At 53.7% G+C, this 27,459-nt stretch overlaps 9 protein-coding genes across 9 annotated transcripts; 5 read left to right on the forward strand and 4 right to left on the reverse strand.

The window, feature by feature from the left end:
* Positions 1-505: 505 nt before the first annotated feature.
* T310_1600 (Sexual development transcription factor NsdD) lies at positions 506-1,775 on the forward strand (the record flags this gene model as incomplete). Its single annotated transcript, XM_013475518.1, has 2 exons — positions 506-1,321; positions 1,401-1,775. The coding sequence occupies 2 exons, from the start codon at positions 506-508 to the stop codon at positions 1,773-1,775; spliced, it is 1,191 nt and encodes a 396-aa protein (XP_013330972.1).
* A 7,876-nt stretch (positions 1,776-9,651) lies between these two features.
* T310_1601 (Ankyrin repeat domain protein) lies at positions 9,652-11,235 on the forward strand (the record flags this gene model as incomplete). The annotated part of the gene is made up of 2 exons (XM_013475519.1): positions 9,652-9,769; positions 9,836-11,235. The coding sequence occupies 2 exons, from the start codon at positions 9,652-9,654 to the stop codon at positions 11,233-11,235; spliced, it is 1,518 nt and encodes a 505-aa protein (XP_013330973.1).
* A 360-nt stretch (positions 11,236-11,595) lies between these two features.
* T310_1602 (uncharacterized protein) lies at positions 11,596-12,692 on the reverse strand (the record flags this gene model as incomplete). The annotated part of the gene is made up of 4 exons (XM_013475520.1): positions 11,596-11,866; positions 11,916-12,060; positions 12,138-12,440; positions 12,530-12,692. 4 exons carry the CDS (start codon positions 12,690-12,692, stop codon positions 11,596-11,598), a joined length of 882 nt encoding a protein of 293 aa, XP_013330974.1.
* Positions 12,693-13,555: 863 nt separating this feature from the next.
* On the forward strand, positions 13,556-15,149 carry T310_1603 (Cytochrome P450 alkane hydroxylase; the record flags this gene model as incomplete). The annotated part of the gene is made up of 3 exons (XM_013475521.1): positions 13,556-13,969; positions 14,019-14,676; positions 14,737-15,149. 3 exons carry the CDS (start codon positions 13,556-13,558, stop codon positions 15,147-15,149), a joined length of 1,485 nt encoding a protein of 494 aa, XP_013330975.1.
* A 465-nt stretch (positions 15,150-15,614) lies between these two features.
* On the reverse strand, positions 15,615-16,208 carry T310_1604 (uncharacterized protein; the record flags this gene model as incomplete). The annotated part of the gene is made up of 2 exons (XM_013475522.1): positions 15,615-16,103; positions 16,155-16,208. 2 exons carry the CDS (start codon positions 16,206-16,208, stop codon positions 15,615-15,617), a joined length of 543 nt encoding a protein of 180 aa, XP_013330976.1.
* Positions 16,209-16,963: 755 nt separating this feature from the next.
* On the forward strand, positions 16,964-18,393 carry T310_1605 (uncharacterized protein; the record flags this gene model as incomplete). Its single annotated transcript, XM_013475523.1, has 4 exons — positions 16,964-17,391; positions 17,441-17,786; positions 17,843-18,211; positions 18,262-18,393. The coding sequence occupies 4 exons, from the start codon at positions 16,964-16,966 to the stop codon at positions 18,391-18,393; spliced, it is 1,275 nt and encodes a 424-aa protein (XP_013330977.1).
* A 1,688-nt stretch (positions 18,394-20,081) lies between these two features.
* Positions 20,082-23,942, reverse strand: T310_1606 (ATP-binding cassette, subfamily B (MDR/TAP), member 1; the record flags this gene model as incomplete). The annotated part of the gene is made up of 1 exon (XM_013475524.1): positions 20,082-23,942. One exon carries the CDS (start codon positions 23,940-23,942, stop codon positions 20,082-20,084), a length of 3,861 nt encoding a protein of 1,286 aa, XP_013330978.1.
* Positions 23,943-24,313: 371 nt separating this feature from the next.
* Positions 24,314-26,138, forward strand: T310_1607 (FAD/FMN-containing dehydrogenase; the record flags this gene model as incomplete). The annotated part of the gene is made up of 2 exons (XM_013475525.1): positions 24,314-25,111; positions 25,161-26,138. 2 exons carry the CDS (start codon positions 24,314-24,316, stop codon positions 26,136-26,138), a joined length of 1,776 nt encoding a protein of 591 aa, XP_013330979.1.
* Positions 26,139-26,773: 635 nt separating this feature from the next.
* T310_1608 (Solid-state culture specific protein) lies at positions 26,774-27,459 on the reverse strand (the record flags this gene model as incomplete). The annotated part of the gene is made up of 1 exon (XM_013475526.1): positions 26,774-27,459. A coding segment is annotated over one exon (686 nt), but the record flags the coding sequence as incomplete, so codon positions are not given.

Raw genomic sequence — 27,459 nt, forward strand, 5'->3', positions numbered from 1 at the left:
GCGACAACCGCTATCTCCACGTCCTCTGTGGATTGGGTCTTTCCTCGTCGTTATAAGACGGCCAATCGCGGTCGAGTTGCTTGCGGACTGCTTTTCAAGCCGTTGGTGTCGCCTCTTCGCGTCCCGTGTCATCGCTTCGTCCCTGCCACCAACAACAACGCACCGCCCCCCCCCCCCCTTCGACGCTGACGACGTGATTTCCTCCTTGGTCGCCCGGTTGCTCGTCGTGGTCCGAGGAGAGGGAGCTGAGTGAAAGGCGCACCCCGAACGCGACGGCCAGTGAATGAGCTCCGGGGTGGCGTCCCTGTTTTTTTTATCTCTGGAGCGACTGGCGGGATGGGGACATTGGAAGCCGGGAATAGACCCAGGTTTGTTCTCGCTGTTCATCATCCGCTCGTCTCGACTTCAGCCTGCTAACGTCGACAGGGACCCTCTACCATCCATAGGCTCCCTGGACTTGAAAGACGGATCGGGTTATCCCCCCAAGTATCCCTCCTCCACCACCATGGCGACGGGCGTCGGCGTCAGTTCAGCCCCTCTGGTCAGCCCCACGACCACCATGTATCCAGGCCCGCCGCCTCCCTATTCCTACCAAACCACATCGGCGCCTCCAGCTCCCCGCAACAACGAGAAGGAGCAGTCTCAACCGCAGCCACCACGGCAGTCTCTTCCCTCCATCCACGAAGCCCTTGGGAACGATAATCCCTTGCCGTATCCCGGCCCGGCGTCGTCGCCGCAACATGCTCCTCCACCTCCCTTGTCGACCAACCTCATCTCCCGTCCCAGCAATGACGGTCCGACGGGGCCGCCCAATCCCTTCTCCAATAACTCCACGTCCACCCCGTTCTTGCATTCCCAGCCGGGCCAAGCGGGCCAGCTGCCGGGCGAAGCGTCGCGGTCGAGTTTGGCCTCCGTCACCACCCAGGACTCGAGAAAGCAATCGCTCCCGTCCTTAAGCTCGGGGAAATCGCCCACGCAGAGTTCCAACACGGCGGCCACCTCCGTGTCCACGTCGCAGACGTCAGCCAGCTACGAGTACAGCGCGCCGGCGCCCGCGAGCACCATGGCGTCTCCGAATGGCTACCCGCCGTATCCCCAGTCCTATTCCTACCAGTCGCAGCCTCCCACCAGTCAACCGGCGTCGTACGATTCTCGCGCCTATGTCGGAGGTGGACCATGGAAACCGGGCACGGCCGAGCCACCCCGCGTCGACGATGCGCAGAGGGGACTGGTGAGTCGCCCGATCGCGACCACCCAGCCCCACAGCGACTCGGTGAAGCGACAACTGGACGGCTACGACGTGGAAACGTCTCTCAATGAGGTAGGACACTTTCCTAGGAGTTCACTTTTATTATTATTATTATTATTTCTTAAGTGGACATTTGCTGACCGCCATCCAGATTATCGACATCAGCACGAGGACGCTCGACTTTGCCCGACACTACGCGGCACGAGCCCACCAGACGCAACGATCGGGCCCGATCCTGGGCTCCCTGCCGTCCGTGCATGAAGTGGATGATTTACTGCAGCTGCAACAACGCAGTCAAGAGGCGCTGCTTCGGATCCGGGCGGCGGTGCTGAACCAGGAACATGCGTTGGCGGAACAACGGGCCCAACGGCAGGTTTACAAGTCCGACAATGGCTATGAAGAAGAGCACGTCCCCATGTACCAGGAAGACTTTAAAGGAGGCGGTGGATTTGCCGGTGCGGATGCGAAGAAGCGACGAGGGGTGAGTCCCTTTCACGATGGTTTATTAACTAACGCTTCGTTCTGACGTTCTCTTGCAGAAAGCTGCCCCTCCTGGTCGTTGCCACAGTTGCAATCGCGCGGAGACGCCTGAGTGGCGTCGCGGTCCGGACGGTGCTCGAACGCTGTGCAACGCATGTGGATTGCATTATGCCAAGTTGACGCGAAAACTGGGAGCCAACAAAGCTTCGGCGTTGGGGTCCAACCTGAAGCCGAAGAGCAACATTGAATCGACATCACCGGCACACCGATAGCTGTGATAGTCGTGATAGTCGTGATAGAGTCGTTTTTTTTTTAATAGCCTAATTTCTTTGGCGTTGGAAGAGTGGGTTTGGAATTAGAGAGTTTTTTTTTCTTTTCTTGGCCGGCGTTTTGTGGTTCTTGTAAGCCCTTCCTCTCTCTCTTTTTTTTTTCGCTTGTTAACTTGACTGGAGATTCGACATTGTCTATATATATACTTTAACCTATTTCTGAGAGCCACGCGTGGCAGTTTGCTTTTGGGATTGCAGGGGGACCACTGTGATTGTTCCGGTTTTTCGCACCGTCCTCTGGATTCTTCTGTCTGTCTGTCTGATGTTGGGTCTGGAACGAAAACGCGTTGTGCTATGAGAGAATAATCTGATTAGATTCCCCGGATTCATTCGATTCGATTCGATTTGATTCGATCTCTGTACGGTTGTGTGTGTCGATCTGCGGTGTTCCTCGTTTGTCTGCAAGATTGTGTGGGCTGTGTGTGTGGGCTGTGGTGGTCCTTCTGATAAAGAGAGATCCCTTGATTACACTCCTGCTTTTTGTTTGTCTTGTCTTGTCTTGTCTATTAATTGTTACCCGGTATACCCCTTTATTTATAGTCCTAATCAATTAATCAATAAATCTCATTCTTTGACTGTAACTTGAATCGATGAAAAGCAGTTTTATGTTGTCTACTCGCTTGAAAGCAGTGCATATGACGTTTCTACATCATTTTGTATATACTATATGTATATATCAATATAAAACAGCAGCAGCCAGAAGCCCTTTTGGAAGGATGTTTTTTTTTGCCCTCTCTCTCTCTGCGAAGGAAAGATTGTCAGACAGATCTGCATGTGGAGACTGAGTGAGTGAATGAGTAGAGTGCAGTGGAGACAAGAGAGACAGACATTATTTATTTATTTGTCTGATGTAATGCAATGCAATAGATCAATGCAATCAATGTAATGCCTGGGGCTGGTGCCCTGTCAAATAATATAATATAGTAAGGCAACCATATCACATTGTATGATTTGTATTGTATCGTATACCCCTCACTCATCTCATATCGCCACACATCTAGATCGAGTGGATATCTGCTGCTGAATGATGAATGATGAATGATGGATGATTTTTTTTTCAACTTTGATACTCTCTGAAGAAAGAAAAGGATTTTTGTACTAACCTTAACTCTGGATCATTCCCCCCTCCCTGATCGACCATTAAAAGAAAAAAAAAGAATCCTTCTTTCCCACTTACTTACTTTCGGTAGGTACCTACTTAGAATTAGACTAGGTATGTGTTCGTTGTTGATTAGATCAGATAGATGATTTTACAGTATGTAGCGAGATATAATACAGTGCAGTACTGTACTGTAGCAGTGTAGCTTGGATGGAGTATTCTGTATTTTCATGCTATGCTTTTTCTTTCGTATGGTGTGTTATTTGTCTTTTTTTTCTCTCTCTTTCTTTTTTTCTTTTTTGTTTCTTTTGCTTTTTGACCACTTTGATGTATCTATCAGCCAGCCAGCTGTTCTTGTACTGTACAGATATAATCATAATCACATTCATGATCATGATGAATGAGGCTTGAGTGCAGTCTATCCAGCTGCATTTTTGGACAGACAAGAAGATACATGTACAGTACATGTACTGTATGTAGGCAGTCAGGAAGCTGGCCTAAGTAAGTCAGTAGGTAAGGTACAGTACTATACATAGAGTATATGCATGCATATAGTTATTCATGCATGTAGTCATGTCTGCGGGTATGTATGTATGCATATCTACGACAAGTAGATCCTGACAGGGGATTTGAGTTTGCTGGATTGAATTGAGTTAGATTGAATTCATTCCATCATAATGGGTGATTTGTGATCTACTGTATGAATTGGTAGTAGGCTAGCAAGAAGGTTATGTGAGGCGCATGGAAATTTTCCTCTCTTTCTGTCTTTTCTTTTCTTTTCTTCTAAAGAAGTCTTCTTACTTACTCATGACATGAAGTGCATGATCTTCGAGTTTAGTTAGTTCCTTGAACCTTGATCATTGGACCTTCCAACCAAGTCGGTGCCTAGGTATGCTAATTGCTGAAGGTGGGAAAAAAAATATATATTATACCTAGTTAGATATACTACTCACTAATTATATTGAGGTGATCATAGAAAGGTCAAAAATGTTCGTTTCATTTCCTTTTGTATTGTATTGTATTGTATTGTGAATTTTATTTGTGATGATATTAGACTTTTTAGAGATATGTGTGACAGAACCCAATCTCATTCCTATCTGAGTGGTCTGAGGTGGCTAACATTACAAGAGACCAAGCTGGGGAAGGGAGGAAATGAAGGAGAAGGAGGGGTTGGAGGTCAGTGGGAGGGAAATCGAAAATACTGCCAGGTAGAACCATCACCGCCTTCTACACCGCCCACGTGATAACCTCTCGTAAGAGCTCATCCGAGACACTTGGCTGCGGATTGTCACAATATGTCGAAAAAAAAGAAGAGAGAGAGAGAGATCCTAGGTTACCTAGTTATGATGTCTGGATGATAGGTAATAGAATAGCTGGTAAACGCTCATCAGACTTTATTTATGTAGTCTGTATTAATCTGAATCAATTCGATAGTGATTCTCAAATGCTCTACAGAGAAATATTGTCAGTTACTACTGCAAGACAAGTCCTAGTTAGACTCTTAGATAATTATCTATCTAGATAGTAGTAGATTCTTTAGTTACTATCATAGTGTATTTATTGGTCTTCTCATCTGAGTAGAAACTAACACTTTCTTAGATAAGAAAACCCTCTCTAACTATGTACAGTACAGTACAGTACAAATCGGCAATTTGGACTTGTGGACTTTACCCTGCACTCTTAGTAAAGAGGCGTTAGTCAATGACTTAAGGGGGCCTGGGGTGGTACTACTTTGGAAGTAAAGTTAGCTATTGTAGCAATTTAGTACCATCTGCATTTGCTATAAGTAATACTTGACAAAGGTCAAGGAAATAACTCTCCTTCTATATACATGTGATAGACTATCTATACATGTGATTAACCTGCAGTCATGGACTCATCGACACTCCATGTGATCCACATGTAAATGGAGGGTCCATGTGCTCCTTTGATAAAGGTACAAGTACGACGTTGTACCACGACAGGTATGTACTCAGCGTCAGCTGAATTCGGGCCTGGGCTACATTCCAATGACAACAAAAAAAAATAATCTAGGTTACAATTCTAGTGCCATTCGTCTGGATGATTGATAGCTGGCCTGGTTGATGAGATATTACCTGATTCTGGTTCCGAGATATGTAGCAATTTTAATTTAGCTCTAGCTACAGCTCTATGCAAATTAAACAGCCATTTATGTATGTACGTACTTCAAGTAAACAAATATGTAAAGTAGTTTTCTGCCTAGTTGTCGTAGAGACATTGATACTTTAATCTAGTTTACAATATTACAGCAGTACTCTAGGTATATAGGTTACATAAGTCATATAACCTTAGCAGTCCTTCCTGTTGAGTAAGTAGTATCCTTTGTTGATCGATTGATCGATCGCTGTGCCAGAGATTTCTGCAAGGAAGCTGAAGCGTCCAACGACAAGATAGTGATATTAGGCTCTGGAGAGTCCTCATGCTATCTGTCAGCTTTGCGCATCTCTTTTGGGATCTGTTTGTGATTCTTTCTGAGTCATGAGTTTGTCTGGTATCTTGACAAGGAGGGTGTCTGATTCTCTTTGCCAATGAGCTGGTGTTTAATATCAAAGTATCCTCACTACAAATTCACAGATTCGGCTGGTCGTTTGACATCCATTTTTGATGCGCAACTTTTCTGATCTGTTAGCGCATGCTGAAGAAGCACATACTTTCCCTTATTTGCTGTCATTATTAATTATTCCACCCATAGTTAAATAATCTATCTGAATGGATGAAGCAATGGGATAACAACTGTCATCCTTGGGAGTTAGTACTCATACAAGACAGGCAATTTATTTATGGATCTTCCAACCGGGATTTTCTCGACAAGACATTGGGGACAGAGCGAGGGAATTTTCAGATCGAAAAAAAAGGAAGGAAGAAGAAATTGAGGAAATGGTAAAGCAAAGAAAGGAAAGGAAGGAAAGAAAGAAAGAAAAGGAAAAAGATTAAAGGGTTGTCCCCCAGTTCTGTTCAAACTGTCCTATGTAAGGAGGAGTTGCCTTCCTTTGCTTGGTTAGATTAACCTAGAAGCTCGGGTCTTGATGATCTTTAAATAATTAACTAATTACAAATAATTAATTGAGATATGCCACCCTTTGTATAGAATATCTATATACTGTGACTAAGGCATATTCTTTCTAAGTTGTGTTAAGGACAGTCTATACTTACGAGTCCAGGCAAATTATTTATATGATTACTTACAACCTGCCATCGTGGACATTCCATAAGGAAGCCACAACAATATGGAGTCTTACACTCCTAAATAGGGGAGGACTTTTATATAAGCTAGGGTTTACGCTTTGCAGGTAAACAAACAAAATAGATAAAGTACCTGTGAAGAAGTAGAATCTTAAGATTTTATAAGCCCTGTTATGTTCTACTTGCAACAAGCTATGCAATTGCACTAGCATACAGAAGGTCAGATGACTCAGATAACAATAGGGAGGAGGCAGCCAAAAGGGTGTGACTTGTCTGTTGATTTTTGCTTATGGAATCTTCAGCTTATTGAATAGGTGGGTTTGGTGAAAAAATTTAGAAAAAAAAAAGGACATTCCCACGACCATCTCTATAGGAAGGAGAGTATATATGGCGTTTGTCACTTTGGTTCTGTTTCAACCTTTCCAATCTGAACACCTGCCTAATTGATTAGATCCATTGCATGAATAACAGTATAAGGTCTAATTTAAATGGAAATCAAAACAGCTAGCTACAGGCGATTTTATAACCCTGCCAAATCTGGTTTCATCAATTGTTATTACTCATGCGCCTCACCTTATACAGAGTATATAGTAGTCCATATTACTATGTCACTTCCATATGCAGGCAGACTTGCTGCTACCTTGGCACTTTTAGTATACAACATAGTACAGTACACTACAGCCTAGTGTTAGACTGGAATAATGTGCCTCTATGTTGTGTGACAATACAGCAAGTCTATCATCAGGACACATGGGTACCCCATTGTTGCTACACTGTCATTAAGATGGAGCATCCTTGATATTGGAATTATCAAACATCTTCTACAGTTTCATCTTATGACATTCTTATGTTACACTCTACCTAAGAGAGATGGTCAGATGGTTATGGAGAAGAAACACAAGATGAAACTGTAACAGACAGGAGGTAAATCTTGCACTAACCTGTACTAGCTGTTAGGTAGCTACTTTAAAAAGGAACAGTATCTGCTGCTTAAGAGCCACATAACTAACTAAAGAGTCCCCTGAACTGGCTAGCACCTCATGCAGCTGTATGATACACATATATAAATCATTTAATAATAACGCCGTAGGAGCCTAGTTTAGAGACCAGGAATCGATCCTGCTTAGAATAGATTGATTCTTGCTCATATTCTTCCTACCAGCCTTGTAACGATCTAGTATTTTGCCTATTTGTTGAGGTCTCTCCGTGGTTTAGGAGTAAATCTTCAGGAAAAAAAAAGAATGTAAAGAAAGAAATAAAACGCATTTACATGCTATCGGATCAGGAGAATCTAAGCGACAGCCCTGTAAAGAAGATCTCATTTAGTAGCTATTACCTACGAGCCAATACTTAGGCAAAGAAATAATAAAGAAAAAAAAGACCACCTATTGGTTAGAGGCAATCTTGAATAAACTCTTTTCCTTGCTACCTATCCTTCTTATAGTTATAGTATCTCCTATGGAATGCTACCTATTTCCCTATAACTGCTCCTCGAGTATCCTAACTCGGTATAGACTAGGTAATTCTATAGATTATTGGTAATTCTGTCCAGTGGCAGGACATGCAGGGATAGCTGTCTGGTCAGACTGATGGACCGGAGATTTTCTTGTTCTTAGCTACGGTTTTGTTCTAGAAAGATGCTCGAAATATTTGTTATGGTATGTATTTACGTACTGACTCGTTGGTCTGACCCATCATAGCTAGAAGCGAGGGGCCTTTGCCTTGTTCTATTTACGTCGTCTGACAACCTGCTCTAACAATTCACCTCTTGATTAACTTAATCAATTCTCTCCGCAGCTGCGAATTACGCCTAAGGCAGCCTATAGCAATATTAGCAAGTCATTATCGATCACATGGCTGTCAACGAGGCTTGTTTATGGCTGAAATAATTGTCTCTAGGTACGCCTGGACCAATTACGGGGCCCATAATTAATTGGTGCACCGGCAGCAAGTTGAGGCAACCAAGGTCTCGTATTTACGTACTACACACTTCCCTAAATTAATGTCCGTCAGATACGACGTGTGATTGTGGTGGGGCCTGGCACGACTCCACGAGGGGAACGACGCTAGAAATTAGGACTCGTTTTCTAGATTCGTTCGTTTCACAGCAACAGCAGGCTAGCAGCAGCTCTCGGTTCGTCGTGCCGAATGGAATGTGGGTATTGAAGAGAATCGAATTGCCTCGTGGAGCGGCTATGGATAGGGTCCTCTCCTATTGTTGGAGTCTCACCCAGCAATGGGCCCACCGGGGCGTTGCGTAGATGCTGACAAGCTCAGCGACGAGCGATTCTAGCCAAGCTTGTCGTCCGCTTCGTTAGGGCTTATTGGAGTTAGGCCTGGCAGCAGGCAGAGCCATCGCATGGCGCCCCTTGCAGTGTCTCATTCGTCAGCAGCGGCGGGGTTATCGATCTAATCGGATGCAACATGAGAAATGGAGATCAGATCCAAGCTCCCTGCGGACCGAGGACTCCGGACTCCGTATAGCGTCCGACACTCCGAAGGCAGGGATTGATTGGCATGTTGGGACCAGTCACCAGCTAGCTAGCTATTATTGGTGTCTCTGCCAGCAACGTGAAGAATCTGACGCTGACGGGCCACCATCTAGATCTTTCGATGCGCCATGTAAGGGGTGACCGTGCCTGCATCCGGGACGTCGGCGGGGCCAACCGAGATCTTTGCTATTTATGGTTACGTTGGCTGCCAAGATTGCTTGTCCTGGAGATTATCTGATGATGATGATGATCAGCGGACAAGCTTCGAACGGTCCTCCGGTGTGGGACACGCAAGCACCGCTGTGGAATGGAATGCCTCCGTTACCAACAATAATGCACGCGTGGGTTCAACCGTTCTTCAGCTGGGATACGAAAGGGCTTCATATGTCAGACCGCCGGCCACTTTTCTGAGACAAGCTTTTCTAGAAGGCCCGTATTCCCCACGAGTCCGACCTGCTTGGGGGCCGACATGATATCATTCCGCTGACGCTGCCCCGAGTCCCTCTCCTTCATTGACGCAGTTGCCTTGGGCTCCTTGCGTCTAGCACCGCGCCCCCACGGAGCATCTGACTATGAGCTGATGAACTCTAATTTGCGCTAAGATGTGGAATGTGCACCCGAGATAAGCTTAGAATGAGCTGGTCGGAGCATACTCCGTGCTTGTTGTGTAGGAGAGGCGCAAGCGATATAACTGTTAGATTGTTATATTGCGATGATTGATAAGATCCTCCCCAGCTTAACCTCGCCCGCCAAGCGAGAGCCACGCACTCTTATTTCATCCTGCCATTGCCCTCCTCCATGCCTGCCATGGACGCCCAATCGCCCACGGAATTCCGCGAGGACGAGGACTGGACCAAGCTCACCGATCGAAGCTCTCGCCGCCGCATCCAGAACCGACTGTCGCAGCGGAAACGACGTAGGTTGCCCTGCCATCTTGAACTTGGACGCCTGATTGCTGAATGTCCGGTTTTGTTGGACACAGGGCGGAATGCAAAACTGGCCAGCGAAGCCCTCCGCCAGCAGCAGGAACAGCAGCAGCAGCAACAACAGGAGCAGCCGCAGCAACAGCCAGAGGAAGAACCCCAGCCAGCACAGGGATCTCCTCAGGAGATGGCCATGAACCAGCCATTGCCGCACCTCCAAGCAGAATTGCCTCAAGGGCAACATCCCCCCGACACTCCGCTGGGCTCCGCGCCGCCAACCGTGTCCGACGCGTCCAGCCAGTATATCCCGGCCAGCTGTCCCGAGCAGGCCATGTCGAGTACGGCCGAATACTGCCTGGGGTCGTCGTATCCCGGCATGCACGATCTGCCCGACGTGGGCGAGCTGTCCGACACGGCCGACTCGATATTCACCGGCGTGCCCGACATGCCGTTCCGCTCATCGTCTGCCCCGGAATGGGATGTCCTCGCAGACGGATGTCGACCGGGCTTTCCCTCGAAGGACATGGCCATCATGTCGTTGGAAGACGTGCCTCCGTCGCCCGCCTACGGAACGAGCCCGCACATGTCGTCGACGGCCTGGCGCCATGTCGTCAAGTCGCGACCGTACGACCCGTCCATGATGCCGCTCGGGGTCCAGAGTCGGCTGCCGAACCGTCGAAGCTTTCAGGGCGCCCCTGAGAGTGCCACGCTCACCAGCTATCCCATGCAGGCCATGCGCGACAGCTCGACCGATAGCACCATGAGCTGGGACGCCTCCATCGCCGCCGCCAGCATCCACAGCGCCGACTCGGGCGACGACCAACGGTCGCTGGCCTCGGGCAAGGTCTTTGACCTGTCTCCGGATCCGGCCCGGAGCCCGCCACGATCGGCGTCCATCCCATCATCATCCAACAGCTCCCTGGGGAGCCAGAAGAAGGCTGCGGCGCCGATGCGGAGGGAGCAGACCTCTAGCATACAGCGGAAGCGGACGCACCGGGCGTCGTCGTTGGGGGCATCGTCGAGTGAGGGGAGTGAGGTCAAACCGACGGGGACCACCAACGGGCACACATCGCTGCACCTGGCGGTGCTATCGGGGCATCTAGCGATCGTGAGACTGCTGCTCGAATCCGGGCTGGACGCGGATTCGAAGAACGAGGAAGAGCAGACGGCGATGCACCTGGCGACGCTCGAGGGCAACCGGGCGATGGTGCACCTGCTGCTGGAGCAAGGCGCGAGCCCGAACATCGGCGACAAGCAGGGCCAGACGCCGCTGCATCTGGCGGCGAGCAATGGGCAGGTCCGCCTCGTGGAGCTGCTGCTCGAGTACGGCTCCGAGGCGGATGCGCGCGACAATGCCGGCTACACGTGTCTGCACAAGGCTGTCATGGGCGGCCACGAGGAGGTTGTGCGGCTGATGTTGACCCGGGGGGTTGACGCGAAAGCGAGAGTGATGTTATAGATGATCTCCTACTTCTGTCTCTCTCTTTCTTTTTTTTTATCCTCTCGGCGTTGTTTGATTTTATTCGGTTATTGGTGTTTGACAAGGAAATACCCCATCATGTGCTTTCACATGTGCTTTCATCTTGACTATTTCTCAATTGCTTCATTCATTCTTTTTTTCTTTTTTTTTCCCGATTCAGGCGTGACGAAGAACAATGGCGTATGTATCATAGATGTTATCGAGGAATCACGATATGATGACTTACCAGGCCTACGAAATGAAAATGAAAAAGAATCATAACGAAAACAAATCTATTCATTCCAATGCGTACATATAGAAACCATATCCATATCCATATCCTCATAACGATATCCATATCTATATCTCCTTCTTCTGCGCAACACAAATCAACTTGCCCATATGGATAGCCGCGCCGTTCTTGCACTCCTCGTGCGCCTGCTCGAGGATGCGAGACAGCCAGATGGCCTCCTTGGAGTCCTTGGGCAGTTTCTTGCCCGCGAATTCGGTCAGCGTCTGGAATGACACCTCTGTCAGCCAGCGGCGCAGCTCCGGCGGGTCGGAATGGCTGTGGACGACGGCGTTGGTGAAGCCGTGCTGTTCGAGGACGGTTGGGATAATCAATCGCCATCTGTGTGCCATTAGTGTGGTTATTTTTTTTTGTGATCAGGATATCATACTCGACTCCGTTGCGGTACTTCTTCGGCCCTGCGGTCATCCATTCTAGCAGCTCGCTCATGGCGGGTGTTTGGATGGTGTCGTTGATGGTCACGACGTGGTTGTCGAAGTTGTTGATTTCCTCCCACTGCAGGTATCCGCCGGGCTCTATATTTACGACCGAGTCAGTCGATTCTCGTCTTCTCTTATCTTATTTTTGTCACGCAGCAGGCGAGGAAACTAACTCAGCAACAGAGCGAGATTCGCAACCACTTTCGCCAAGTCCTCATTGGCAATGCCAATCATGACCAGACGCAGATGGACGAGGTCGAACTGGCCGTGCAGTTCGGCCGGCGGCGGCTGGACGGCATCCCACTGCTGGAAGTGGATATTCGAGGGCATCCACTCCTGGCGCGGGCACTGGCTGATGTCGATATCGAAGCCGTCGAGCCGGACAGAGTCGCGGTTCAGTTCGCGGTTGAGCTGCGTCAGCCAGATCCTGTCGGTGGTGTTCCGGACAGCCGGAAATAATTTAGCCCCATGGTATCCTTTTTTTATTTGGAGTGTAACCATATCCATGTCCAAAAAATGGAATTATTGAATAAAATTAAGAAATAGACTCACCCCGTGCCCGTACCCACATCGGCGACCCGCGCATCGGCCTTCAGCGGCGGCACGCTCGGGTGGATGATGTACCCCAGGGAATCCCTCCAGAGGTAGGTTTGCAGATTCAGCCGGGCAGATGCGTGGTAGTTGCGTTGGAGGATGTAGCGATCTTGAGTGTCGCCGTTGGTCGTCATGGTTAATAAATTATTTTTTTTGTTTTCCACTTAACCGGAACTCCGGTGATGTTGCGGAAATCCCCCAGAAAGTAAAAAAATCAATCAATCAGTCAAGACGAGAAAGAATAGCATTCGCATTCGCACCAGCGAGGACGAGACTATTCTTCCAGCGCAAGCGATGGGATTCCCCTTGCCTGGGCGTCGGAAGTAATATACCCTCCGACATCCAGCCGCTTTGTACACATTGTATCCATATCCATCATCTTGGCGGAAGAGTACAGTATGGCTGGGGAAGGCAGACCAAGCCCAAAAGAGTGAACAGTGCGAGGGTTGCAGTTAGCCTAAGTTTAGCCTCCTGGGCTAGCGTCATACCAAAATAGCTCTGGACGCTTAAGACGACGTCTGACAAGCCCTAAAAAGTGATCTGACGCTGTCAGACGGCCCGATACTGGATTTGGAATGATGAAGGTAGCAGCACCATCAAACCTTCAACCTTCAACTTTCGACCTTCGACCTCTCTGACAGTGTCATCGTGAGAAGGCTATGCTGTCATCATCTCAGGAATTCATGCAGGAGTGTACTGTCAGAATACGAAGGACGTTCCAAGGACCTGGTCTATAGCCACCATGTGCCTACTCTACATGTATGCACATACTTTCCTTAACCCTAACCTCTCGACCGGACTAAATCCTATCAGCTCCTCAGGTGGATCCGATGAGGCATTCTTTGTCTTTTCGGTTTCATTCTGGCCTCGTTCCTGATCTTCTTTTTTTTGAGCCCGTCCCATCTGGATTCCGATCTGCTAGCAGCTGCTAGTAGCAGACCGCTGCCAGGGCAATCCTTTCGCACCATCCGATTCTAGACTTGACAGAACTCTGACGATGATGTCGCTGCATCCAGCGCATCTGGCCATCGCCACGGTCGTTCTGTACTTCCTCTACGGCCATCTCCGCCTCTCGCTCGCGCGCGCCCGCGTCAAGAAAGCCCACGGCTGCCAGCCCGTGCCGCAGTACAAGCAGTGGGAGAACATCCTCGGGCTGCAGTACTTCCTCGAGCGCATCAAGGTCGCCAAGGAGAACCGCATCCTCGAGGAGGGCCTCAAGCGCTACGAGCAGTATGGCAATACTTACGCGGTCAATGTCATGGGGTCGACGACCTACCTGACCATCGAGCCTGAGAATGTCAAGGCGGTGCTCTCGACAAACTTCCAGGACTATGGCCTCGGGTCCCGGCTGAAGATACTGGGTCCGCTGCTGGGGAGAGGGATTTTCACCACTGACGGGGCACAGTGGGAGGTAAGAGAAGAATAGCGATTTGGACGTAGACGTTCGCTGACTCCGACAGCACTCCCGCCAACTGGTCCGGCCGACATTCAAGAAGACGCAGCTGGCCGACCTCGACGTGTTCGAGACGCACGTCCAGCATCTAATCGAAGCCATCCCGCGCAACGAGACGGTGGACCTGCAGCCGCTCTTCTTCCGGCTGACAGTCGACTCGGTGACCGAGTTCCTGCTGGGCGAGTCGGTGCGCAGCCTGGGCCGGCGCGACGTGCCCGAGTCGGAGGACTTTGGCTTCCAGTTCGACCGCGCGCAGGACGGGCTGATTACGCGCTTCCGGCTGGGCCCGCTGCTCTGGCTGTATCGCGACCCCAAGTTCTTCGAGGCCTGTCGCTTCTGCCGCGAGTATGTCGAGCGGTTCGTCGCCCGCGCCATCCAGCGCCATCGCGCCGGCGCCCCCAAGGAGAGCAAGGTCGCCTACGTCTTCCTCGACGAGCTGGTCCACGAGACTGAGGACCCGGTCGCCCTGCGCGACGAGCTCATGAACGTCCTGCTCGCCGGCCGCGACACCACTGCCAGTCTGCTGAGCAACCTCTTCGTCATGCTAGCCAAGCACCCGCACGTCTGGCGCCGTCTGCGCGAGGAGGTGCAGACGCTGGGAGGCCAGCGGCCCAACTACGAGACGCTGCGCGGGCTGACGTATCTGCGCTATGTGGTGAACGAGTGTAGGTGCCCTAGAACGACAGGCCGATAAATATACAAATGCTGACCGGACTGACTGCCAGCCCTACGACTGCACCCCGTCGTCCCCGGCAACGGCCGCGAAGCGCTGCGCGACACAGTGCTGCCAGTGGGCGGCGGCCCAGACGGCAAATCGCCCGTATTCGTAGCCAAGGGGTCGAGGGTGGCCTACACGGTGTACGCGATGCACCGGCGCAAGGACATCTTCGGCGAAGACGCGGACGAGTTCAATCCGGACCGGTGGGAGACGATCCGTCCAGGATGGGCGTATCTGCCGTTCAATGGCGGGCCGCGCGTGTGTCCCGGGCAGCAGTATGCGCTGACTGTCGTCAGCTACACGGTTGTCCGGCTGCTGCAGACGTTTGAGGAGATTGAGGATCGGGAGCCGCGGCCGTGGAATGGTAAGCCGCATCTGACTATGTGTAGTCTGCATGGGACGAAGGTGTGCTTGCGGTGAGAAGTATGGAGATGATGAGTTTGCTTTTGTGTTTTTGAATTCAATTCTGGATCCATGTGTCGAGAAGAAATAGTGGTTTGTTCTGTATCTATTCTATATCCGGTAGATCTAGACAATTCAAGACATTTCCATGTACTGTACTTCTTATCTTATCGTCCTACGAACCCTCTGAAATAGACGAGATGGTAAGATTGAAGGCTTCTGTCAAACAAACTGGTGCACAAAAGAAAAACCTAGGTTATCTAGTGAACCCCTAGTATGATTGATAGCTGCCGGTTGACAGCTTCTCATTCCAAATTCCATAATCTATGGTGTAGGAGACAACGTGACTATTAAACGATTGATTGATTCTGTGTACAAATTCCTTCTGATCGAATATGTATGTACAGTACATACATCATTGACTACATACAGGTAATCACTCCTCAACGCATCAAACCATCCTCATCTCGCAGAGTTGCTGGTCTACTCCTTGCCCTGCCAGTCATAGACCATCTTGATGCGCGCCACCTGGTCGCCCTTGCGCGCCACAACGTGCCGCACATAGTAGCGCTGGCCGTCGATGATCTCAAAGCCCCAGGCCTGCTGCGTGGTGGCGCCGCTGTCGAGATGCTCGGTCCACGTGTGGATCACCTCAGTCGTGCCGTCCTCAAAGCCCTCCTTGAGGAAGTCGTCGTCCAGCTCGGCGAGCGTCGCCCACCGCGTCTTGCCCTGGACGCGGCCGAACAGCGGGTTGTTGGCCTCGCGGCCGGTCCAGTCGAGCACGCGCCGCTCCTGGGTGCCGGCGCCCAGCGAGCTGCTCTGGTCGATGTCGACGTGCGTCAGGCCCGTCTCGGAGTCGGTGTACTGTTTGATGGTCAGGGTGACGGCCGCGCTGCCGATCGCCTTGCGCGTCACCCAGTTGACGCCCTGCACCTCCAGCACGGCCTCGGTGTCTCCGGAGAGGGATTTGTTCTGCCCAAGTCAGTCTGCTCTGCACGTCTACCGGGGATGAGGCATGCTCACCAGAGCCCATTTCCCGCTGAGGGAACGCAGCGTGACGTCCGCCGGCGCAGCCATGTATTGCGATGTATTTGTCTGTGTGGGTAGCTGGGTGGAGTGTATCGAAGAAGCTCGGGATCTGCTTGCTTTGCTTGCTTGCTTGCTTGCTTGCTTGCTTGCTGTGGGTTCGTTCCGTGGGACAGAGACACAAAATATGTGCCTGGGGATGCCAGCCGGGGGCCATGATAAATGCTGTGGTTGCTGGATCCCAATTCCACTGTCTGACATACTCTCCGCGACGCATGTCAGACGGCCGCGTCATTCATGATCGGAATTCCGAAAATCGAGGGCGTCGTGCATGCGGGGCGACGATGTCACCTCGCCGAGACCACCATTTTTTGATCCAGACAGCCTGGCTGCTGTCTAGCTGCTTTGAATATTCATCACACAGGCGATTGATATTATTGCGAAGGCGTTCCAGCATGCCTGTCTTATTGGGGCAGTCTTGGTCCCACTGTTGGTTCCCAGTCGTATGACTCGTATCGTATTCATAGCTCAATTATGAGAACAATTCTCTTATTCCAGTACATTCTGTAAGTAATAATAACAACATTTATTTTGTAGGAATCTGTGGCAGGACAGCAGCTGACCCTGTCAGACTGCAGACAAAGGCCAGCCTGCACCGCCACGACTGCCTCCCCGCTGCTCGTTCCAGGAAACTTAAACATCGCTGATCGTCTCCTGCGCCACACTGCGGGGGAGTATTTATTTTATCGCTTGAAAGCCGCCTACAGTTTCTCCCTCCCGCTCGCAAATAACCATATCCAGCCCAAATGGCCGCCGACGCCGCCCGGAAAGACGACGACTCGAGCTCCGACTCGGACCGCGAGGAAGCGGGCTCCCCCCCGGATGAGAAGGCGTTAATCGGCAGCTTCATCGACGCACATCCGCCGCCGGCCGTGCCCCAGCGCTACGGCCGGCTGTCGTGCCCCGTCGTCATCCCCCAGCGGCGGCCTGGCAACAAGGAGCGCGGCTTCGTGAAGGCGTACGCGCCCATGCTGGCCCAGTGCGGCATTGACCAGGACACCTTCCTGGACTTCATCCGCACCTGTAACAAGGCTATCCAGGCCTCCAAATGGCTGGTCGCTCTCCAGGTGGCCGCCGCGGGCGCCGGGCTGGCCCCCAACAGCATTGCCATGGGCGTCGCCTTGGGCGTGCAAGTAGCGTCTGGCATCGCCGCGCAGGCGCAAATCAAGTGGAAGTGAGTCTGTCCGGACCTTGTTGCGAGCCATGTAGTTAATCACTCCCAGAACCAACGCCTTCCTCGACCGCATGAACGAGGAGTTCTTCCGCCCTCGCGGGCTCTACTGCCTGCTCATGGCGTACAACCCGATCCCGATGCAGAAGAAGGACAAGACCGACGTCGCCCAGACCATCTCCGCCGCCATGCCCCCGTCTTCTGGCGGCGGCCTCTCCGCCAAGCTGAAGAAGAATCTGCGGAACCCGTTTGCCAACGTCACGGAGGGCGAAGAGAACCTGCCCGAGCAGGTGGCGCCCTTGATCTTCCCCGAGAAGCCGGCCAAGCCGGGCAAGAAGAGCAAGTGGGCCAAGTACAACCTGAACGACTTTTTTGACAAGAGGGCGCAGGCTCGATACGTCAGTCTTCTTCTTCCTTTCATTGACTAGTCTTCTAATCCTGACAATCGATACAGGCAGTCGAAAGCAACGGCGACGTCTTGTCCGTGCCGACTCCGCCAACATTCAAAAACCGCTATCTCGATCCCAACCACCCGGCCAACAACGGCGGCCTGCTGGGCCTGCTGACCGGGGGCGCGCTCACCCCAGATCCGCAGAAGCAGAAGCAGCGGATGCTGGAGGCCATCGCGGCGCAGGAGAAGGCAGTCCGCGAGCAGCAGCAGCTCCAGATGGCGCAGCTCCGGACGCAGCTTGCGCAGATGGGGCTCTCGCCGCAGCAGCAGCAGGAGCAGATTGAGCAGTACGAAAAGGCCTTTCAGCTGCAGCTGGACCAGCTGCGTCAGCAGGCGGAATGGGTGGAGAAAGGGCAGCGGAGGATCGTTCAGGTAAGACAACCACACCACCGACAGGGACTCTTCATGACTAACGGGAATAGAACATCCTCTACCTAATGATCGTCAACATGCCGTCAGACGAAGAACTAGCCGCTGCAAGAGAGCAACTCCGCGCAGCCGAGCAGGGCCAATTCGCCGGGACGGAGATGCCAGTGAAGACGGTTGACGTGTAGTTGCTTTCTACTTCTTCTAGCAATTGCTTTCTTTCACGAGATGTCAACGATCGACGGTGTTTGGGCATGGTGTTTTGGTTTGCGGTATGATAATGGATAATGGATAATGATAGATTATTTTTACATAGGATTGATAGCAATAGTAATAGATATTCTTTTGTAACGTATCTACCTAGGTCCCCATCCTTTTTTTTTGTAGTAGATATCTATGACTATGATTTGTATATCGTATCCAGGGTCCATTCCATTCCATAGTATATATATATATTTCTTCCTCTCGAATATAGATAATTGTATTACTGTACTGTACTAGAATACATTATTAGCTGCATATCAACCTATTCATCCATCCATCTATCTACTGAAATAGAGTATCTAAGATTAAGCATAGTTATTCTATTCTAAAGCTGCGGGATAGATGCCTTGTCGGCTAGTAATCTACATACGATGCCTCCCTGGAATTAGAAAAAAAAATAAATGGCCACAACGGACATACAGAATAGAGAGTAGAAAGGAAGCAGCTCATCTCATCACCATGGACGAGACTTTTTGTCTTGTTTGAATCACTGTAGATAGGCACTTGATATATTTATATGTATAAATATATATGGGCGACATAACCCAACGAATAGTCACTGAGAATATATCAATGGGAATATATAATTGGAATATATTGTGACCAACTCCATCTCGTTACTAGCAAAAAGCTATGAGGCAGTATAATACAAAGAGATGAAGCTGAGAGGAGAAAAGGAAGAAGAAAGTAGGTATAAGGCCTTGTATAGTAATAAAATAAGTCGAGAACATTTTGCTAGCACAACGCCATACTGCCTTCCTATACTGCCTACTCCGTATATGAGAACTGTGTCCACTATCACATAAAAAATTTAAGATATATCACATATAATTAGAGCGAATAGAGGAGAAATTATAAATATCAAGTGATCAAGTGTTTGTATCTGCATAGTAGAAGACTAGAAGCTACCAGCTATATACTGCGCTAGATACAAACATAGACAACTAACAACAGGAGTATATCTGCAAGTAGACATGCAATTTGTACGCTGAAAGCTGAAAGAGAAATATGTCCTCCGTCCAATTTATATCCAGAAAGCAAGCAAACATATCCAACGAAGCAAATAAAGAAAAAAAGAAACAAAGAAACAAACCAACCAACCGAAGACGAATATATACGCCATGATCAATCGTCGCGTCATCATCCAGCAATTATCAACCAGCAAAAAAAGAGATATGCAACGAAATCATAAATGTCTTTATCTACCGCTCCACCTTCTGCAAATTCACCAACTCCCAATACTTACCCTGCAATCGCAGCAGCTTTTCATGCGTCCCCTGCTCGACGACAACGCCCCTGTCCAGCACGAAGATGACGTCCGCACGCTGGATCGTGCTGAGCCGGTGCGCGACAGCAATGGTCGTCCGCCCCCGCGCTGCTGTCTCCAGCGCCTCTTGCACGATTTTCTCTGACTCGCTGTCTAGCGCCGACGTGGCCTCGTCGAGGAGGAGGATGCGTGGGTTGCGGAAGAGTGCCCGCGCCAGGGCGATGCGTTGCTTCTGCCCGCCTGAGAATAGGGAGGCTTTGTTGCCGCATTCTGTTTCGAAGCCGTCGCTTAAAAAAAATCATCAATGTCAGCTTTTTTTTTGTCGCTAAGTATGTTTGGTGGCACCTACGGAAGTGACATGATGAAATCGTATATGTTGGCCTCCTTGCACGCCTCGACCACCCGATCCTGCACCTGCCCCGTCTCCCCCCCAACTCCATCCCAGCCCAGCAGGATGTTCTCCTTGATCGTGCCCTGATACAGCGCCGGCTCCTGCGCCACCAGCGCCAGGTGCGAGCGGTACTGGTTCACATTGAAGGTGGCGACGTTCTGCCCGTCGACGTACACGGCGCCTCCCTGCGGATCGTAGAAGCGCTCCAGCAGCGAGATCACGGTCGATTTGCCTGACCCCGACGCACCCACCAGCGCCGCGAATTGGCCCGGTCGGATGCTCAGCGTTAGGCCGCGCAGCACGGGAATGTCCGGCCGCTGCGGATAGGCGAAGTAGACGCTCCGGAAGTCGACGGCGCCGGCGAGCGTGGGAATCGGCATGGAGGGAGTGGGAGGAGAATAAGGAGCTGGAGGAAGAGGAGCAGGAGGGCCCTGCTCTCGCCCCTGGGCTGTCTCGATGACGGGCCGCCGGTCGAACAGCGTCTTCAGCGCGGCGGCCGCAGATTTCGCCTTGCCCATGTCGCCGGCGTAGCTGAACACGATGCCGGCGGACTGCACGCTGAAGATGATCTCGCACAGGCAGATGTAGAACTGCAGCAGGCTGTACTCGCGGTCCGCCAGCAACCGGCCACCGTACCAGAAGCCCAGCGCGATGCAGAGGAAGAGCAGCGACTGCGAGGCAGCGTACAGGGCGGCGTTCCGGAGATGCGCGCGCAGGGACTTGCGCTGCTGCCGCGCCAGCTGCTTTGCGTACTCGTCCTGGATGCGGCGCTCCTTGGTCAGGCTGACGACGGTGCGGATGGCGTTGATGTTCTCGGACGCATAGCTGGCCGACTCGCGATACGCGCGCTGCGAGTCCACCTGGATGCGGCTCAGCGCCCAGAAGCGAAAGAATCCGCAGCCCAGGATGACGGGGATCGTGCTGCTGGTCACCAGCGCCAGCTTCCAGCCGACGGCCAGGGCGATGACGACGGCGGCGACGAGCGTGGTCGCGCACGACAGCAGCGTGCCCAGCGTCAGCCCGGAGATGCCGGCCAGCCGGGGCACTTCGGTGGCGAGCAGCGTCGTGAGCTCGCCGGGGGGTCTCTCGTCGAAGTAGGCGATGTCCTGGGCGAGGATGACGCGGAAGGCCATGTCGCGCGCGCGGCGGATCAGGCGCTCAGAGCAGTGGGCGAGCGCGACGCCCTGGACGACGCAGGCCGCCAGCTGGACGAGGCCCAGCATGAGATACAGGCGCGCCCAGCGGTCGACCTGCGCGCGGAGGCGATCCGCGAACTGCGGCAGCGGGTTGGACGACAGCGCGACGACCGTCTCGGAGAAGAAGACGCCCTGGGTGGGCTGGCCGCCGCCGGCGACAACGTTGAAGAGCAGGCCGACGAGGATAGACAGCCATTCGGGGCGGTTGAACGAGGCGATGAAGCGGATGAGAGTGCCGAGGGAGTAGGATCCAGTCTTCTTGCTGTCGTCCTCCTCGTCTTCCGCCGGACGGAGGGTCAGGACATCCGTTCCCTTGGGGAAGATTGACAGGGCATCCGTGTCGGAGGTCAAGCGGCCGTCGAAGCTGGCAAGGCTGTCGTTGTTCATCTCGTACGTCTCCGGCGCGGAATTCCGCTCGTTCATCTCCCGCTCGGAGTTCCGCTGCTCCTCCAGCCGCTGGGCACGGACGAGGTCCGCATAGGCGCCGCCGCGCCGCAGCAGCTCGTCGTGGGTGCCGCGCTCGACGATGCGGCCGGTCTTCATGACGACGATCTCGTCGGCGTCCCGGATGGTCGACAGGCGGTGCGCAATGACGATGGTGGTGCGGCCGCGCCGGGCGGCCTGCAGGGCGTCCTGCACCAGGGTCTCGGACTTGGTGTCGAGGGCCGAGGTGGCCTCGTCCATGAGCAGGATCTTGGGATCGCGCACGACAGCGCGGGCTAGGGCAATCCGCTGGCGCTGGCCGCCAGACAGCAGGGCGCCGCGGTCGCCAACCCGGGTCTCGTAGCCGTGCGGCAGCGCCATGATGAAGCCGTGGGCGTGGACCTTCTTGGCAGCAGCGACGATGCGCTGGCGCTCGCGGATGGGGTCCTTGTCGTTGTCGAAGGGCGAGCCGATGAGCCCGTCGCGGATGTTGTTGTAGACGGTGTCGTTGAACAGCACGGGGTCCTGCTGCACAAAGGCCATCTGCTGCCGCAGCCACCGCAGGTTGAGGTCGCGGATGTCGTGCCCGTCGAGCAGGATCTGCCCGCCGACAGGGTCGTAGAAGCGCTCGATCAGGCCGCAGATGGTGCTCTTGCCAGACCCCGAGAGGCCAACCAGCGCAATCGTCCTGCCAGCCGGCACGGTGAGGCTGAAACGGTCCAGCACGAGCACCTCCGGACGTGATGGATAGGCGAAGCGGATGTCGCGCAGCTCGATCGTGCCGGCGACGGCGTCGAGGCGCGCGCCCGTCTCGTCGGAGCGCGCGGCGTCGATGGGCGAGAAGCGGTCGATGGTGCTGTAGATTTTGGCGGCAGCAGCAACACCGGTGGCCATGGCCTGCAGGTTGGGGCCGACCTGGCCCAGGGCGAAGGCGCCCATGATGATGGCGAGGATGATGGTGATGATCTCGGAGAGCGTGATGTCGCCGGCGACGAGGAAGCGCGCGCCCATCCAGAAGGCGAGCCCGTAGTTGAGGAAGAGGAAGCACAGCATGAAGCCGATCATCACGGCGAAGGCGGACTTCAGGCGCACGCCCCAGCGCTCGGCGTCGACGAGGCGCTCTGCGTAGCGCTGCGCCAGCTTCTCCTGGGCCCCGAAGGCGAAGACGACGCGGATCGAGGCCAGAATCTCTTCGGCCAGGCTGCTGCCGACGGCGGATGCTGCGAGCGCCTGCTGGTTGTAGCGCACGGTGAACGAGGTCGCTATTGTTGTCACAAGCACCATGGCGACGACGGTGCACGAGCAGATGAGCGTCAGGCGCCACGACTCGACGAAGCCGACGACGAATGCGGCCAGGAACGTGGCCAGCGCGCCGAGCGTCAGGGCTACCTTCTCGGCGATGGCCTCCTGGACGAGGTCGATGTCGGTGCACAGGCGATGCGTGACCTCGCCAACGCCCACGTCGTCGAAGTAGCCAATGTTCTGGCGTAGGATGGCCGCCAGATACTTGCGGCGCAGCGTCGAGGCGATGCGGTCGCCCGCGTACAGGAAGCCCGTCATCGAGCCGTAGACGAGGACGAACTCTCCGACGGCCAGATACACGTAGTAGAGTGCCCGGTGGCCCAGGGCGCTCGAGAACTGCGTGGCTGGCATCGTTCCGCGCTCCAGGTCGGCGAACTGGCCTGCGAGCGAGCCGAAGATGACGGGCATCAGGGGCATCACGGCGCCGCCGGCCACGGCACCCAGGGCGGAGAGCAGCAGCACGATGCGGTCGTTGCGGGTGGCATACCGGTAGAGAGCGAACAGGCCGACGGACACGGTGCGCGTCTCGATCTGCGTCCGCAGACGCTCGTTCTCTTCGTCCGTCAGCGGAATGGGCTCGGGGTCGGGCTGTGGTTCTTCGGGATACGGCGGCACCGAGCCCAGCATGGCATCCCACGCCGCAACCCACGACATGCGGTTCGTCTCGCTGCGGCGGCTGCGCTGCGAGAGGGCGCGCGACAGGCGCATGCTGCTCTCAGCACGCCGTCTGCGCCGTGTCGACGGCTCACGGCGGACGGGGGCGGCGTTGTCGTCGGAGAGCCATGTTTCGAGCGACACCCAGTCGACATATTGTGATGGCAGACGAGGTCGGGTGGACTCGAAGCGCTCCGCCAGGGGAGGGATGTTGTCCTTCTCTTCGTGCGAGGCCGCCATGGCGTGCTGGTCGAGAGCTCACAGCGAAAACGAGAAAAAGAGGAACAGGAAGAAGAAGCGGAAGCGAGCGGAGGGCCGCATGAGTGCGTTGTGTGTGTCGTTCGTTTTCCCCAAACTCTTCGGAATGTGTGTCTGCTGTCAGGAATGCAGTCTGAGCCTCAGATGAGAATTCCTGCCAGTAAAAGGGCCCTGATGCCTGTGTCGGGGGGCTGTCAGACGTCTGACAGTCTGACGGCCCAAGCCCTAACTCACCTTCCGCGCGGGTCTGACGGCGTCTCCGCTTCTGCTCTGGCCGTCACGCACAGTATAAGCCAGTAGACCGCCGATCACTCCACCGTAGAGTGCTTCCTTTCTGCATAGAATCCCTCAAAATGCGTAGTCCTGCCCTTCTCGCGCTCGCCCTGGCGGGGACGGCCGCCGCCGTCAACGGCTCCGCCCACTGCCACTGCCAGCCCTCGCAGCCCTGCTGGCCCTCGCCAGATGCCTGGAATCGCCTCAATGCGTCCCTGTCTGGCCGTCTGGTCGCCCTCCGACCCGTCGCCGCTGTATGCCACGATCCCGACTACGATGCCGCCGCATGCGCGCAGCTGCAGGCGAACAGCAACAACTCGGCCTTCCTGGCCGCCCAGCCCGGCGCGCTGCAGTGGGAGAACTGGGCTGCCTGGCCAGCTCGCGGCCAGCAGTGCTACGTCGAGACTGGGCGCTCCGTGCCGTGCGGACAGGGCCGTATCCCGCTGTACTCGGCGCAGGTCGAGTCCGTCGAGGACATCCAGACCACCGTGCGCTTCGCGGCCGCGAACAACATCAAGCTGACCATCCGGAACACCGGCCACAGCTTCCTGGGCCAGTCCAGCGCCCCGAACTCGCTGCAGATCGACACCAGCCGTCTCAATTCCATCTCCATCGTCGACTCCTGGACACCCCAGCTGCCGCCGGGCGTTCACGGGCCTCCGCCGCAGGGCGTGCCCGCCGCGACGTTCGGCGCCGGCGTCCAGATGCACGGAGCCTACACGGCCCTGAATAAAGCTGGCCGCATTATCGCCGGCGGCTCGTCCAGCACCGTGGGCGTGGCCGGCGGATTCCTGCAGGGCGGCGGACATGGCATCCTGGGCCATCTCGCGGGCATGGGATCGGACAACGCGCTGGAATTCACCGTCGTCACGGCCAACGTAAGTGCGCTCTCCTTCCCCCCATAGCTCGAATCACTGACAACACCAGGGCTCCGTGGTCACGGCCAACTCGTACCAAAACCAGGATCTCTTCTGGGCCCTGCGCGGCGGTGGCGGCGGTACCTGGGGCGTGGTCGTCAATGCCACCGTCAAGACGTATCCCGACTACCCTGTCACCGCAGCGTCTATCGGCTTCACGACTGCCCAGCCCAGCGCGGCCTACTGGGCGGGCGTCGAGGCGTGCAATGCGCATCTGGTCTCGCTCAACGACCAGGGCGCGACGGGCTACTACTACATCACGCCGTACTCGCAGGTGTCGGCCAACTCCACCGTTGCCACGTTCAACCTGTACCTGTTCTTCGTCAACCAGACGGATACGGGCTTCGTCAACCGCACGCTCGCGCCTATGCTGGCGGCCATGCAGCAGGCCACGGGCATCGCGCCCACGGTCGACATTGGCACGGTGCCCACGATGACGTCGCTGATGCTGTCCATCTTCCCGGGGGCGGACAGCGACGGGTATCTGGTGCTGCTGGGGTCGCGGCTACTGTCGCGGTCGTTCCTGGGCTCGTCGACAGGGCCGGCCAAGATGGCGCAGACGTTCCAGCGCCTGGGCCTCCAGCCGATGGAGTACATCCAGGGCTTGCTCGTGGCAGGCGGACAGGTAGCCGCCAACGCCGGGGTGGTAGACAGCGCGCTGAACCCAGCCTGGCGGACTGCAGCGCTGCATCTGATCTTCATCCGGGCGTGGATGGCGAACATGCCGCTGGCGACGCAGAATGTGCTGGCGCAGAAGATCACAAACGTCGACATGCCGCTGCTCGAGGCGCTGGAGCCGGGTCCCATGGCGGCGTATCCCAACGAGGCCAACGCCTACCAGCCCAATTTCCAGCAGGTATTTTGGGGCGACAACTATCCCAGACTGTACAAGATTAAGCAGGCGGTCGATCCGACCAATCTCTTCATCTCGCGGCTGGGTGTGGGTAGTGAGGATTGGGATGATGATGGGGCGTGCCGGAGACATTAGGATTCGATTGAAATTGATCGTCGAACCAGATCGTAGTAACTTTTTCTTTTCTGCTCTTTTTTTTCCCGTTTTGTTTTCTGCAGATAGATAGTGCAATATATTCAACGCTTGCTTTATTCTTTTCTGCTTTTTCCCCTGTCTTTCTTCTGAGAAAAATTCTAGAGAAATATTCTAGAGAAAATACTTGTCATTTCTGAACAGGCTACCGTATATAACCACAATATTGTAATATCTTGCAACTAACATCCCGATCGAAATATCATACTGATAGACTTGGTTGGGATACTGTATTATAGGCAGTCAAAACATCCTTAAAAGAGAAATATACTACTAGTCTATTTCTCGATAGGCCGCTGCATATGATTATCTGAATATGGCAATATATTTCAACTTTTCTTTCCTTTTGAGATAAACACTTGCTCGAGAATGAAGACTTGGTTGGATACTACGTTACAGCAGTCAAACACATCGAAGCAGGGAGTAGAACAGATATGCAATGAAGAACGAATAACAATAACGATAACAATAAAAATAAAAATAACTCCTGGTATCCTGATCGTTGATTCCATCCTAATCGTTCCATAGCAACCTATCCCTGACGCAAAGCATATCCATCGTATCCAGTTTAAGCGACATCACTTGTAGATCTTGAATGCATTCACCTTGTCAACCAACTGCTGCAGATCGGCCGCATTCTTGCCGCCCAGCACCAGCGAGACTGTGCTATACCGGAAAACTCCCCCCGGCCCAGCACGGCCTTCACACCAGCCGCAGACGACGACGCGGCCGGCCGTGATTTCGGCGCGGAAGACGTCGTCGAACGTCTCGCGCGTGCACTTCAGGCCCAGCGGATAGAAGAGCACCGCCTCGCTTAGGCCGCGCCGTTCGTAGAAGTGCCCGCGCAGCAGGCTCAGCTGGTAGCTCGCCGTGACGCGCGGGTTCAGGTCGACGATGTACGGCTGCCCGTCGGCGTCCTGCATCACGTCGATGCCCACGGGCCCGTAGTAGCCGCGCGCATGCAGCACGCTGGCCAGCGTCTCCAGCAGGCCGGCATACCGCACGCGGTAGTCGTCCTGGTTGGCATACGAGATGAAATTGCCGCCCCACTGACCGCGCGCGTCTAGGTACTGCGCGCCGCGGCCCAGGAAGATCGGCCGGCCGGACTTGGTGACAAACAGGTTGAGCGAGTCGACGGTGGACGACGCGACGCAGTCCTGGAGCACCAGAGACGCCGTCTTTGGGTCCTGGTCGCCCGCGTACAGCTGCTGCAGCATCTTCTTGACCTCCGGAGGGAACACCTCGAGCACCTCCTGCCGGTCCG

The sequence above is a fragment of the Rasamsonia emersonii genome (genome assembly GCF_000968595.1).
Source record: "Rasamsonia emersonii CBS 393.64 chromosome Unknown ctg1118621759994, whole genome shotgun sequence".
Classification (NCBI taxonomy): domain Eukaryota; kingdom Fungi; phylum Ascomycota; class Eurotiomycetes; order Eurotiales; family Trichocomaceae; genus Rasamsonia; species Rasamsonia emersonii.